Below are 15,740 nucleotides of genomic sequence, written 5' to 3'. Positions count from 1 at the left end.
AGACCCAGTGAACAGTTGAGAGGTAGAGATGATGTTCCCAGAACTTGCAAACCAGACTACTAGGGTAGGTACCTCTCTGTGATACTAATCATTGGGAAGAAAAATGGAAAGTTTTATTCAAATGTCACTCATTTCTTCAGTTACATGCCTATTCTAAGTGTAACCCAGATATTCCTGAGTATTCTGTTTTCCTATACTTTGAAAACTGGAATATACAGGAAGAATTAACTTTTTAATCTTTCCAGTTTCATTAGGGGTATTTGAATGATTAAGTGTTGTCTACAGCTTCTTTAGTACCACAATGCTACAGAGACCATATGGCCTGCAAAGCCTAAAATATTTACTGTCTATCCAGCCCTTTATAGAAAAACTTCACCAACCTCTGATTTAGATGAAAGAGAGCACATTCTTTCTATGTTGATTCTAAACAAGGATAAAACAAAGATAATGAAACTGGTTAAGTCAGGGCTGATGTTTACACACTTGTTAAGAAATCTGATAAACAATATTTGCAAAATTGGGTTCAGTTAACATGTCATCGTTTCATAGTTTACATTTGAATAGAAGCATTAAAATTAGCAATAGTTGTCTAAAGCGATTCAATGGTATTTTTATTTTTGTCTGTCTGTATACCCCAGGTTTTATTGGCTCATGAACCTAAATGCAACCATTGTGTTTCTGGGAATATCTTACATCCAGCACTCACAGGCCTGGGCCCTTGTTTTACTTATTCCTTTTATGTCTACACTTACGGCTCTGATAACTCTTCATATGATATACTACAACCTAATTTATCAGTCAGAAAAACGTAAGTAAATTATACTTTACATTAATTTCTGGGTTTATATTGTTTTCTTGACAGATCTTCTTTCTCTTTGATTCTTTATAACTTCTCTTTCAACTCGGAATTTGAAAATTGTGTCTGTCATTACCCTTGATAAAGCAATGGTCTCCAAGAATATTTTTAAGTAAATATTAAGACTGCTTCTTTGCAATGGGATTCTAATGGCAAGATTTAGATCCAATGAAAAGTTTAGAGGTAGAGATTCCTCTTCTCCCCATCTTCCTTTCTTTCCATGGTTAAAAAAGTTTTAATAATGGAATATCTTAGGCATAAACAAAAGTAGTTAAAGATTATACCTGAACCTCACTTGGGTAGCTCTGAGCTTCAGCAATTATCAACTCATCTTCACTCATTTTTTCTTCTTCTTACCCAGGTAATTTTCAAGCAAAAACTAAATATTATAGCATTTCTTATTCGTGTATTTTGTTATACTTATTTATATGTAATATATTATGTAGGTGTATACATAAAAGTTAAATTCCATTTGAAAAACATAACCACAATGTCATTATCAATCTCTGTCTCTGTCACACATACCCACATATGTGTTTGTGGAGGAAGAAGATTTCTTAACACCATCAAATGTCTGGTCACTGTTAAAATCTCCCTGATTGTTTCCTTTTTGAAATTTTTTTTTTTTTTTTATAATTTGTTCAAATCAAATCCAAAAAAGGTTTAAACATTCCAAATGCCAGATATGTCCCATAAACTATACATTTTATATATATATATATTCCCCATGCATCTGTATCTCTATTTATTATTATTATTTATATATATATATTTTTGAGACGGAGTCTTGCTCTGTTGCCCAGGGTGGAGTGCAGTGGCTCGATCTCAGCTCACTGCAAGCTCCACCTCCCGGGTTCACACCATTCTCTTGCCTCAGCCTCCTGAGTAGCTGGGACTACAGGTGCCCACCACACGCCCGACTAATTTCTTGTATTTTTAGTAGACATGGGGTTTCACTGTGTTAGCCATGATGGTCTCAATCTCCTGACCTCCTGATCCCCTGACCTCGTGATCCACCCGCCTCGGCCTCCAAAGTACTGGGATTACAGGCATGAGCCACCACGCCTGGCCCCTAATTTATCAGTTTTAAAAAGAAATCGTAACATTTCTTAGAGTATTTCCCGTAGTCTGGATTTTGTGAATTGCATCCGCATAGAGCTTTCCCTCTGTATTTCCTGTAAATTTTCCTTTTTTTTTTTTATTATTATACTTTAAATTCTAGGGTACATGTGCACAATGTGCAGGTTTGTTACATATGTATACATGTGCCATATTGGTGTGCTGCACCCATTAACTCATCATTTACATTAGGTATATCTCCTAATACTATCCCTCCCCCCTCCCCCCACCCCACGACAGGCCCTGGTGTGTCGTGTTCCCCTTCCTGTGTCCAAGTGTTCTCATTGATCAATGCCCATCTATGAGTGAGAACATGCGGTGTTTGGTTTTTTGTCCTTGCGATAGTTTGCTGAGAATGATAGTTTCCAGCTGCATCCATGTCCCTACAAAGGACATGAACTCATCCGTTTTTATGGCTGCATAGTATTCCATGGTGTATATGTGCCACATTTTCTTAATCCAGTCTATCACTGATGGACATTTGGGTTGGTTCCAAGTCTTTGTTATTGGGAATAGTGCCGCAATAAACATATGTGTGCATGTGTCTTTATAGCAGCATGATTTATAATCCTTTGGGTATATACCCAGTAATGGGATGGCTGGGTCAAATGGTATTTCTAGTTCTAGATCCTGGAGGAATCACCACACTGTCTTCCACAATGCTAGAACTAGTTTACAGTCCCACCAACAGTGTAAAAGTGTTCCTACTTCTTCACATCCTCTCCAGCACCTGTTGTTTCTTGACTTTTTAATGATTGCCATTCTAACTGGTGTGAGATGGTATCTCATTATGGTTTTGATTTGCGTTTCTCTGATGGCCAGTGATGATGAGCATTTTTTCATGTGTGTGTTGGCTGCACAAATGTCTTCTTTTGAGAAGTGTCTGCTCATATCCTTCACTCACTTTTTGAGGGGGTGTTTTTTCTTGTAACTTTGTTTGAGTTCTTTGTAGATTCTGGATATTAGCCCTTTGTCAGATAAGCAGATTGCAAAAATTTTTTCCCATTCTGTAGGTTACCTGTTCACTCGGATGGTAGTTTCTTTTGCTGTGCAGAAGCTCTTTAGTTTAATTAGATCCCATTTGTCAATTTTGGCTTTTGTTGCCATTGCTTTTGGTGTTTTAGACATGTAGTCCTTGCCCATGCCTATGTCCTGAATGGTATTGCCTAGGTTTTCTTCTAGGGTTGTTTATGGTTTTAGGTCTAACATTTATGTCTTTAATCCATCTTGAATTAATTTTTGTATAAGGTGTAAGTAAGGGATCAAGTTTCAGGTTTCTGCATATGGCTAGCCAATTTTCCCAGCACCATTTACTAAATAAGGAATCCTTTCCCCATTTCTTGTTTTTGTCATATTTGTCAAATGTCACATGGTTGTAGACGTGTGTTATTATTTCTGAGGGTTCTGTTCTGTTCCATTGGTCTATATCTCTGTTTTGGTATGAGTACCATGCTGTTTTGGTTACTATAGCCTTGCAGTATAGTTTGAACTCAGGTAGCGTGATGCCTCCAGCTTTGTTCTTTTAGCTTAGAATTGTCTTGGCAATGCAGTCTCTTTTTTGGTTCCATATTAACTTTAAAGTGTTTTTTTCCAGTTCTGTGAAGAAAGTCATTGGTAGCTTGATGGGGGTGGCATTGAATCTATAAATTACCTTGGGCAGTATGGCCATTTGCACGATACTGATTCTTCCTATCATGATAGGAAGCATGATATGTTCTTCCATTTGTTTGTGTCCTCTTTTATTTCACTGAGCAGTGGTTTGTAGTTCTCCTTGAAGAGGTCCTTCACATCCCTTGTAAGTTGGATTCCTAGGTATTTTATTCTCTTTGAAGCAATTGTGAATGGGAGTTCACTCATGATTTGGCTCTCTGTCTGTCTGTTACTGGTGTATATGAATGCTTGTGAGTTTTGCACATTAATTTTGTATCCTGAGACTTTGCTGAAGTTGCTTATCAGCTTAAGGAGATTTTGGGCTGAGACGATGGGGTTTTCTAAATATACAATCATGTCAACTGCAAACAGGGACAATTTGACTTCTTCTTTTCCTAACTGAATACACTTTATTTCTTTCTCTTGCCTGATTGCCCTAGCCAGAACTTCCAACACTATGTTGAATAGGAGTGGTGAGAGAGGGCATCCCTGTCTTGTGCCAGATTTCAAAGGGAATTTTTCCAGTTTTTGCCCATTCAGTATGATATTGGCTGTGGGTTTGTCATAAATAGCTCTTATTATTTTGAGATACGTTCCATCAATACCGAATTTATTGAGCGTTTTTAGCATGAAGGGCTGTTGAATTTTGTCAAAGGCCTTTTCTGCATCTATTGAGATAATCATGTGGTTTTTGTCTTTGGTTCTGTTTATATGCTGGATTACGTTTATTGATTTGCGTATGTTGAACCAGCCTTGCATCCCAGGGATGAAGCCCACTTGATCATGGTCGATAAGCTTTTTGATGTGCTGCTGTATCCGGTTTGCCACTATTTTATTGAGGATTTTTGCATCGATGTTCATCAGGGATATTGGTCTAAAGTTCTCTTTTTTGTGTGTGTCTCTGCCAGGCTTTGGTATCAGGATGATGTTGGCCTCATAAAATGAGTTAGGGAGGATTCCCTCTTTTTCTATTGATTGGAATAGTTTCAGAAGGAATGGTACCAGCTCCTCCTTGTACCTCTGGTAGAATTCGGCTGTGAATCCATCTGGTCCTCGAATTTTTTTGGTTGGTAGGCTATTAATTATTGCCTCAATTTCAGAGCCTGCTATTGGTCTATTCAGGGATTCAACTCCTTCCTGGTTTAGTCTTGGGAGAGTTTGTGTGTCCAGAAATTTATCCATTTCTCCTAGGTTTTCTAGTTTATTTGTGTAGAGGTGTTTATAGTATTCTCTGATGGTAGTTTGTATTTCTGTGGGGTTGGTGGTGATATCCCCTTTATCATTTTTTATTGCATTTATTTGATTCTTCTCTCTTTTCTTCTTTATTAGTCTTGCTAGCGGTCTATCAATTTTGTTGATCTTTTCAAAAAACCAGCTCCTGGACTCACTGATTTTTTGAAGGGTTTTTTTGTGTCTCTGTCTCCTTCAGTTCTGCTCTGATCTTTGTCATTTCTTGCCTTCTGCTAGCTTTTGAATGTGTTTGCTCTTGCTTCTCTAGTTCTTTTAATTGTGATGTTAGCATGTCAATTTTAGATCTTTCCTGCTTTCTCTTGTGTGCATTTACTGTTATAAATTTGCCTCTACACACTGCTTTAAATGTGTCCCAGAAATTCTGGTATGTTGTGTATTTGTTCTTATTGGTTTCAAAGAACATCTTTATTTATGCCTTCATTTCGTTATGTACCCAGTCATCATTCAGGAGCAGGTTGTTCATTTTCCATGTAGTTGAGCGGTTTTTAGTGAGTTTCTTAATCCTGAGTTCTAGTTTGATTGCACTGTGGTCTGAGAGACAGTTTGTTATAATTTCTGTTCTTTTACATTTGCCGAAGAGTGCTTTACTTCCAACTATGTGGTCAATTTTGGAATAAGTGCGATGTGGTGCTGAGAAGAATGTATATTCTGTTGATTTGGGGTGGAGAGTTCTGTAGATGTCACTGTCAACAGATCAGCAGAGACAGAAAGTTAACAAGGATATCCAGGAATTGAACTCAGCTCTGCACTAAGCAGTCCTGTAAATTTTCTAATAGACCTAGATACTTGCAGATTCAGATTTCATTTTGGCCAAATTTCTTCATAGGTGGCATTATGTACTTTAAGAAGCATAATGTCTGTTTTTGCAGAGTTAGCATTCATTGATTATTTTTGCCCAAATCCAATATTTTATTGAGGATTGCAAGGTGATTACATTCTATATTTCTTCCTCTTTTACTAACTGAAATAATTTCATAAAGACAAATATCTCCTCATCAACTAGTTACATTGAGGTATAGTTTCTGTAATAAAAAGAAGATAAACATTTAAGTATTTCCTTCTATCTATAGATTTTCAAATTATTGAGTTGAATTTCAACATTCTGCAAAAGTAATTATTAGGATTTCTTTTTTAAAAAACTATAATTATGAATTTATGCTCTTAAGCATTTTTGATGTGTTTCAGTCTACTACAGCTAGTGATTCTCAATTTTGTTTCCATATTTGGACAGTGAAGTCCCCTTCATGTTGGTACCTTAGTCGTTCAGATAAACCTCTTGCTGTTTTTCATTGCTTCCTTGGTTTTCTGGATTACCCTTCCATTTTTTAAATAAATGCAAATATTAAAATATGTGTGTGTGCATGTAGGCATAGATACTGTCTGCCCTTTTGATGGAAGAAGTAACATATAATGCACACTTTTCTCACTTGCTTTTTTTTTAGTTAGTATAGTTTAGGGATCATTTTATAATTGTATATTTATTGTGTAACAAACTATCATTTATTTTACCAGTCCCATATGGATAGACATTTGGGTTGCTTTTTTACATTTGCTGTATTAAGTAGATTCTGATAAATAGCTTGGTGCATGTTTCTCTTTGCTTTTTTTTTTTTTTTTTTTTTTTTTGCCAGTATATCTTTAGGATAGATTCAAATCAAAAGTAAGTCCAAATATAATTTTTCTATATGTTGCCAAATTCCTTTCTATAGTGGTTGTGGCACTATTTTGTATTTCTACCAAAAATGGACAAGAATGCCTGTTTCCCCACAGCCTCTCAAAGTATACTGTCAAACTTTGGGATTTTTGCCAAGTCGAGGGTGGAAAATGGTATCTTGCTGTGGTTTAAATTTGTATTATTCTTATTTTGAGAAGAGTTGAGAATCTTTTCATTGCCTTAGAGCATTTTGAATTTCTTTTTCAGTGAATTACCTGTTCATGTTTCTAGTTCAACTTTTCTATAGGGTTGTAGTATTTATTGCGGTAAAAAAACAAAAAAAACAAAAACACACACACACATAATATAAAATTTACCACCTTTATCACTTTTTTTCTGAGTGTATAAGATGAACATGTAATTTTCAGCTTAGGCATTCAGGTATCAGGACTATTTGTTGTAGCTTTTAATTGATAATAATAATTGTACATATTTATGAGGTACCTAGTGATGTTTCAATACATATAATGTATAGTAATCACATCAGGGTAATTGGCAGATCCATCATCTCAAACATCATTTCTTTGTGTTGGGAAAATTCAATATCCTTCTAACTATCTAAAACTACATAATATTTTATTGTTAACTACAGTCATCCTACAGTGGTATGGAACACTACTACATATTCCTCCTACCTAGCTATAATTTTGTGTCACTTAATAAATCTCTCCCTTTCCTCTATGCTTCCCAGCCTCTAATATCCTCTGTTCTATGTTTTACTTCTTTGAGATCAGCTTTTTTTTAGCTTCCACATGTAAATGAGAACATGCAATGTTTAAATTTCTCTGGGCTTATTTCACTTAACATAATGTCTTCCAGTTTCATTCATTTATGCAAAGGAAGGGAAGTCAATATATCAGAGACATTTGCACCCTCATATTTATTGCAGCACTACTCACAATAGCTGAGATATGGAATCAGTCTAGGCGTCCAACAACAAATGAATGGATAAAGAAAATGTGGTATCTATACACAATGGAATACTATTCAGCCATAAAAAGGAATAAAATCCTGTCATTTGCAGCAACATGAGTAGAACTGGAAGACACGGTGTTAAGTGAAATAAGCCACCTTAATCATTTTAAGTGTACCGTTCAGTAGTGTTAAGTATATTCACATTGTTATGCAACGGATTTCTAGAACTTTTTCATCTTGCCGCAACACTAAAGCTGTATATCCACTAAACACTAATTCCTCCCCCCCACTGCTCCTAGCCCTTGGTAAATGCCTTTCTACTTTCTGTTTCTATTTTTTGACTGCTTTAGATACTTCATATGAGTGGAATCATACAGTATTTGTCCTTTTATTGCAACTCACTTAGCCTAATATCCTCAAGGTTTATCCATGTTGTAGCATCCTGTCACATGCTACAACATGGATATACCTTGAGAATATTAGGATATTAGTGCCACATAACATTCCATTGTATGTATATACCACATTTTCTTTATTCACTTGTGTAACAATGGACATGTGGGATGTGCCTAGCTCTTGCCAAATATAAATAATGCTGAGATGAATGTGGGTATGTAAATGTTTCCTCACAATCTCACTTTGAATTCTTGTGGATATATACTCAGAAGTGGGATTGCTGGATCATATAGTAGTAATTCTACTTTAAAGTTTTTGAGAACTCTGTTTACTGCTTTCCATAAAGGCTGCATCATTTTACATTTCCGCCAACAGTGCACAAGGGTTACCCACAATTTCTCCACATCTTTGTCAATGCAGTAATTTTCTGATATTTTAATATTGCCCATTTTGAATGATGGTTATGAAGTGATATCCTGTTTATTATTATTATTATTTCAAAGGCAGAGTCTCCCTATGTTGCCTAGGCTGATCTCAAACTCCTGAGCTCCAAGGATTTTGCCACCTCGTCCTCCCAAAGTGCTGGGATTAGAGGTGTGAACCATGACACTCAGCCTCATTATGGTTTTGGTTTGCATTTCCCTAGTAATTAGTGATGTTCAGCATCTTTTCATGTGTGTATCGGCCATCTGTAAATCTCATTTGAAGAAACGTCTATTCAAGTCCTTTGGTTATTTTTAAACAGGTTATTTGAGGTTGGGGGGGTTGTTATTAAGTTGTAGAAATTCATTATACATTCTGGATATTAACCCCATATCAGACATACGTTATGCAATTATTTTCTCCCATTCCATACGTTGCCTTTTCACCCTGTGGATTGTTTTCTTTGAAATGCGGAAGTTTTCATGTTTGATGCCATCCCATTTGTCTGTTTTTAAATTTTTTTGTTGCCTCTGTTTTATTGTCATGTCCAAGAAATCATTGCTAAATCCAGTCTACTGAAGCTGTTGCCCTGTAGTTTCTTCCTGTAGGAGTTTAATAGTTTTAGCTCTTACTTTTAGGTCTTTAATTTATTTTGAGTTAATTTTTGTATATGGTGTAAAGCAAGGATCCAACTTCATTCTTTTGCATGTGGATATCCAATTTTCCCCACCCTATTTGTTAAAGAGACTGTCCTTTCCCCCTTATGTAGTCTTGGCACCCTTGTTGAAAATTATTTGGCAACATATAAAAGGGTGTATTTCTGGGTTTTCTACTCTGTTCCATTGGTCTATATACCTATCATCATATCAGAACCTTGCACTCTTAATTACTGTTACTTTGTAGTATGTTTTAAAATCAAGACGTGTGGGACATCCAACTTCAATTTTCTTTTTTCAAGTTTGTTTTAACTATTAATATTCCATATGAATTTCAGGAATTTTTTTCTATTTCTGCAAAAATGCTATTGAGATTTTGACAGGGATTGCATTGAATCCATAGATCACTTTGGCTAGTATGGACATTTTAACAATATTAAGTCTTCCAATTCACAAGCACAGGATATCTTTCCATTTATTTGTATATTCTTCAATTTTTTTTTGGTAAAGTTTTATAGTTTCCACTATACAAGTCTTTCATCTTCTTGGTTAAGTTTATTTCTAAGTATTTATCTTTTCAATGCTATGTTTCCGTAATTTACTTTCAGATCAGTCATCGTTCATTATAGAAACGCAACTGACTTTTGAGTGATGATCTTGTATTCTGAAACTGCTGAATTCCTTTATTAATTCCAATGACTTTTGTGTCGAATTCCTAGCATTTGGTACATATAAGATCATGCCGTCTGTGAATAGAGGCACTTTTCCTTCTTCTATTCTGATTTGTATGCTTTTTAGTTCTTTTTCTCTTGTTATTTCTCTGTCTGAAACTTCCAGCACTATGTTCAATAATAGCAGCAAGAGTGGGCATCTTTGCCTTGTTCCTAATCTTAGAGGAAAAGCATTCAGTCTTTCCCATTGAGTATGATGTGAGCTGTGGGATATTCATATGTAACTTTTATTATGTTAAGGTAGTTTCCTGCTATTCTTACTTTGTCTAATGTTTTTATCATGAAAGGGTGTTGAATTTTGTCAAATGTTTTTTCTGCATCCATTGAGATGATCATGTGGTTTTTGTCCTTCATTTTGTTAGTGTGATGTATTACACTGATTGATTTTTGTATGTTGAACTATTTTTGAATTCCAGGTATAAATTCCACTTGTCTGTGGTCTATGACCCCTTTAATGTGCTATTCAACTTGGTTTGTTACTATTTTGTATCAATATTCATCAGAACTATTGGTCTGTACTTTTCTTTTCTTGTTATGTCTTTGTCTGGTTTTGGTATCAAAGTAATGCTGGCCTCTGAATAGTTGGGAATGTTTTCTCTTTTTAGAGTCTTTGCAAGAGTTCAAGAAAAACTGGTGTTAATTCTTCTTTAAATGTTTGGTAGAATTCTCCAGTGGATCCATCTGGTCTTGGGCATTTCTTCTAGGGGGTTTTTGATTACTGTTTAAGTTTTTCCACTAGTTTTAGGTCTTTTCAGATTTTCTATTTTGTCATGATTCAGTCTTAATAGGTTGTATGTTTATAGAAAGCTATCCATTTCTTCTAGGTTATATAATTTGTTGGTGTATAATTGTTCCTCTATAAGCCTTTTTATTTCTGTGACACCATTCGTAATGTCTCCTTTCATTTCTATTTTTAATTATTAGAGTCTTTCCTCTATTTTTCTTAGTCTAGATAGGGTTTGTTAATTTTTTGAATCTTTCCAAAAACCAACATGTTTTCATTGAGTTTTTTCTATTGTTTTCCATTCTCTATTTTATCTCTGCTCTAATCTTTATTATTTCCTTCCTTCTTCTGACTTTGTATTGTTCGTTCTTCTTTCTCTAGCTCCTTGAGGTGTAAGGTTATTGATTTGAGATCATTCTTCATTAATATAAACATTTGCCATTAAAAACTTTCATGTTAGTATTTACCACTCTTGCTGCATCTCATAAGTTTTGGTATAGTGTGTTTTTGTTTTGATCTGTGTCCAGATATTTTCTAAATTCCCTTGTGATTGCTTCTTTGTTCAATTTGTTAAGAGTAGGTTGTTTGGTTGTTCCTTTCTTGTCAATTTTAGAGCATTTTTATATTTTGGGAGTATTAACATTTTATCTATGATAAAAGTTGCAAATATTATTTCCTATTTATCATACATATTTTTAACTTGCTTCTTGTGTTATTTTTTATGCACAAGTTTTTCCATGTGTTTGTTTTGTCTTTCATTGGGGTTTATGTTTGTAATAAAATTCATCAATATTCTCCCTTACTGCTTCTAAATTTTGAGTCGTGGTAAAAAGTTTTACTCACTTTCAGGTTATAAAAGAATTAATCCACATTTTATTTTAGTATTAATTTTATTGCCTCTTTTCTTTACCTCTCTGACCCCTTCATAAATTATGTCAGAATATCTTTTAAGAATAAACCCAACTGTATCTTTTTTCCATATTATTACCAACTTATCCTAACCTTACTTATTAAAAAGCTTATGTTTTTCAAACTGATTTTAGATGCCATCTTCATTGCGTACTTTCACTTGCACTTTTGGAGTTTCTATTCTGTTCCATTGTTAAGTCTCTCTATTCATCTTGTTTAACTCAGACCTTAGTTCATAACATATTTTTCTTTTCCTTTTATTTCTCTATACAGCTACTACCAATAGTAATGCAATGAGTTACATTTTTAAAAATGAGGCACATTCACCAATGTTATTTTATTTTTATCCTACACCTACAAGGTAGGTAGGAAGGGCACCTTTTGCAGACTAGCTTCTGGATGCTTTGCCCCTGCTCCTGTAGCACTCTGAACACACCTTTATCATTTTATTTACCACACATGTTGAAATTATCTATTTATAAAAACAATTAGAAATTCCTGTGTCTTATAAATACTTGAATATGGTAAGTGTTCAATCAGTGTTTGTTATTGTTAAACTGAGCACAGAAACTGAGACATAATATAATTAAATGACTTGCTTAGATGTCACAGAAAAGAGCTGCAGTGAAACCAGAACCCAAGTCTTCTTTTTCTTAGACTGGAGTTCATTCTATTACACCACATACTGAGGCAGTGAAGCATTGAAAATATTATACACTGTCCTGTTTCTGAGAGCTCTGTGGTCTGTGGACCACACTTAGCAGTACATGTCCTCCTGATAGACCCCATTCTTGGGGTCAATATGCAAAAAGTCCTAAATAGCAAAAAAAAAAAAGAAGAAAATGTAAAGTATATGATTTTTCCTAAAAACCACTTTGGCACTTTCTCAAGTGTCTAATTATCAAATAATTTGGGGTTTTGTGAATACACACACACATATGCACACATATGTATACATACATTCATTACTATTTTTGGATTCAAATTTTCTAAATAACTATTCAGCATCCATTCATTTGCTTCTTAATCTACTATTTGAATATATATTCATCTGAATAAAGAAATACAATTCTCCTTCAACTAATACAGATCTACATAATCAACTCTGTTTACTACCAGCCTATTGCAGTCCATATACTACATATTTTAACATGTGATAAGGTAACCTGTTTTTGGATGTTAACAAGGTAAAACTTTATTAGCTACAGGAACAATTAGCATAGAAAATGTTCTCCAGTGGCTGACTTTACACAAGCCTCTATAAAATGAATATTTGAGGGTTGTGCTTTGTTTTCCTTGTTTTGTTTACTATTTCTAAGATCACCCAACTATGATGAAGTAGAACTCTGTCTTTCCTCTAGTGAAGTATATAATCCTTATTTTGGCTTCTTTCTCTCTGATGACTAAATTGGAAATTCCTCAAAGCTGTAATTCAAAGCCATAGGTGACCTTAAAGAAATGATTTTTTATATGCTACCTTTTATTTTAAGGTAACTTTTCAAATGTGGACCATGCATTCCATTATGTTTAGCTGTCAAGCACAGCTTTCATTTGCATTTCTTCCCACTGCTATAATTTTGAGAACTGGCAGGTGACCAAAGAAAAAAAAAATGTGCATCTACCATCTAGAGTGCAATGTAGGCTTTTTAAATTATAATTAAGTAGCATAGATATTCATGATTAGATCAAGGTCAGAAGAGTAGAACATTAAAGCCAAGGACTTAAAGGTCCAAAGAATAGGAAAATTGCTTTCTAAAAGTTTTTTTTAAAAAAAATAGTAATAACTACAATCTTTAAGTTTTGCAATAAAACACTTAAAATAGTTCATCTGTTTTATTTTAAAATGTGCACGCCTGGTGTGTTTGCCCTGCACATTTAAACCAGAACTTGAAGTCTCAGTTGAATTTTTCATTTCAGTATTTTCATCAACTTCTCATTTCTGCTCCTGGTACAGAAAATCAATTTGAGAACTACAATGATAATGGAGTTTTTTAAAGGCTGAGCCTACATGACATCCAAAATTATTTGCATAGAAGGCATGAGTTTTCTATTAAGTCTAATGGATTAATCCAAGGAAGTGGTATGAAGTTTACATGTAAATGTTTTCAACAGGGTATCCATCCTAACATTTAGTGGTAACTACAGTTTCATGGGACAAGGGCCACTCCCTTTGGGTAGACAGATTATTGTATAGTTTCTTTTCTTGGACTTTCTTGCTGACTTACTGGGTCTCTCTCAGTCTAGTTGATCGACTTAGGTTTATTATTTCACTCCTTTCCTTCCCTCTTACAACTCATCTAGCACACTGTCTACCTCTTCTCAATCTCCTTAACCAACCTTTCTCCTGTGATAATTTCCTACCCGATGTGCAGCCCTAGGATTCATTCCAGGGACCCTGAATCTTCTCTTCCTGCCTCTTTCCTCAACTAATCTCTAGACTCATGACTTTTAATGCATCTAATATACCAAACACTCAATGTCCTATTGACCTCTCTCCTGACCTTGAAAAGCATATATTCTACTTCTTATTTGACATGTTGACTTGGTTATCTAATAATTCCTCAAACTTAATTTGACCAAAACACAACTCCTGATTCAGCTAACTACAGACTGGCTTCTTTTTTTCTCCCTCTCAATAAAGTCACCAACATCCAGTTGTTTAAGGGGAAAAAAAGCAGACATCTTCAAATTTTCTCACTTCTTCACCCCTTTCCCACATCAGAAAATTTTACTGATTGTTCAAAAACCATCCCATTCTCTTCATTTCTCTTCATGGCTACTACTGTACTAGTCTGGGTCACCACTATCTCCTGCCTGTTCCCCAGGCCCCTAAAATTCATTATCCATGCATCTACCAGGGTTCCAGAGTAACTATTTTAAAATATACATCATAAGATCTCTCTAGTCTACTTAAAACTTCTTAATGGTTTTCTATACTATTGTAGATAAACGTCAAGTTCCTTACTTTGACCTATATAATCTGACCCCCCTGACAACCTCCCAGACCTCATCTCCCCACAATCCTCCCTCTAACTCAGCTACTGCCTTATTGGCCTTTATGATTTCTGAACCCCTTCTGGCTAATTTCTACTTTGTGATAAGTCTGGCATATGTTTCCTAGGTCTCTTTGCCTATTTCTAGTCATTTAACCCTCAGTTCATATGTCAACTCTCTAGGAGGTCTCCTCTACCCCACAATAGGTCTCTTACCATATCAGCCCACTGTGTTTTCATCATAGAACTTGCCTAATATTTTCCTGCTTTTAGGGTCTCCCCCACCACAAAGAAGAATCAGGAGTTTGTAGGTACTATTCACTGCTATATTTTCGGGGCCGAAAACAGTTTCCTGACTCCTGGTAGATTCTCAGTAAATATGTGGAATAAATCAATGATCGTGATGACATTTCTTTGGCATCAATTATATGCCCTTGCTGTGTTAGCTAGAGTTTTAGACCTCATTCATATGTTATCATTTCTTGTTTCTTGGCCATTTTGTTTTTGTTGCTTCATATAACTATATCTGATACAATTTTATTTGTTTAAACAAGTTCATTTTTCAAAGTACATATTCAACTGAAATCAGTGCTACACAAAGCCTGGTTCATGGAGCAGTGCTGGTGTCTGAACTATTTGTTGCCAGTATACAACAAAATAAATACAGACGTTAAGAGAAAATATACAGAGATATTTATGGACAGTGACATCTTATGTCTGTTGAATCTAATAATAAAAATATCAAGGCTTATATTTTGTATGCCTTTATTTTGTGTTTAGATATTTCATTTTTATTGGATTTCACAAATGAATTGACCATGATAGTTGAGAAATTTTTTTTAAAACTCGCTTTTAACACAGGTTGAGAAGCACTAATCTGAACTACTACTACCTCTCGTTAGAAATAAAATGATGGCAATATTTAATTGTTTAATAAGATTGCAGGTATCAATTTGTCATGTATTAGAAGCAGATCCAAGTTTATCTTGCAACAAATAGTGGTTGTTTATACAAAAAAAGGGTTAGTGAGTTTAAAATATATTATATTTAATACAAATTCCTGAATTTTAAAAATTGGGGGGAAACTGGAGAAAATATCTTAGGAAATAATCTTTCATCCTACAAATACTTATCATTTAATAATAAAACCTACCTGAAAGCAAAAAGTAATTTGGATCAGTGTTCATAATAACCCTACTATCTACACAGCACCGTTTTGCAAGAGTTTAGCAGAGAACAGGTTGATGAGTAAGAGAGACAAGATTGTAAGGAAATGTCAGGAAGTTAAGCCCCCAGCCCAGGCCTGTTCAAATTCAGTTTCCAGACTGTTCATCAACACATTCTCAGTTCTCATCTTACTTAAACCTTAAGTAAACTAATTGAAATAGCTAGGAAAGTCTCAT

The 15,740-nt window shown here is 34.8% G+C and overlaps 1 protein-coding gene across 1 annotated transcript in view; it reads left to right on the top strand.

The window, feature by feature from the left end:
• The window catches only part of SLC15A5 (solute carrier family 15 member 5), a 90,982-nt gene that overhangs the window by 19,180 nt on the left and 56,062 nt on the right, over positions 1 to 15,740 (top strand). The window contains exon 3 of the mRNA XM_001091323.4: positions 639 to 808. Within this exon, the coding sequence (XP_001091323.3) occupies positions 639 to 808 (170 nt within the window). The remainder of the gene's footprint in view (positions 1 to 638; positions 809 to 15,740) is intronic.

Source organism: Macaca mulatta, chromosome 11, assembly GCF_049350105.2.
Source record: "Macaca mulatta isolate MMU2019108-1 chromosome 11, T2T-MMU8v2.0, whole genome shotgun sequence".
In the NCBI taxonomy this organism is placed as follows: domain Eukaryota; kingdom Metazoa; phylum Chordata; class Mammalia; order Primates; family Cercopithecidae; genus Macaca; species Macaca mulatta.
The sequence above is the reverse complement of the archived record's forward strand: the minus strand, read 5'-3'. Positions and strand labels throughout refer to the sequence as shown.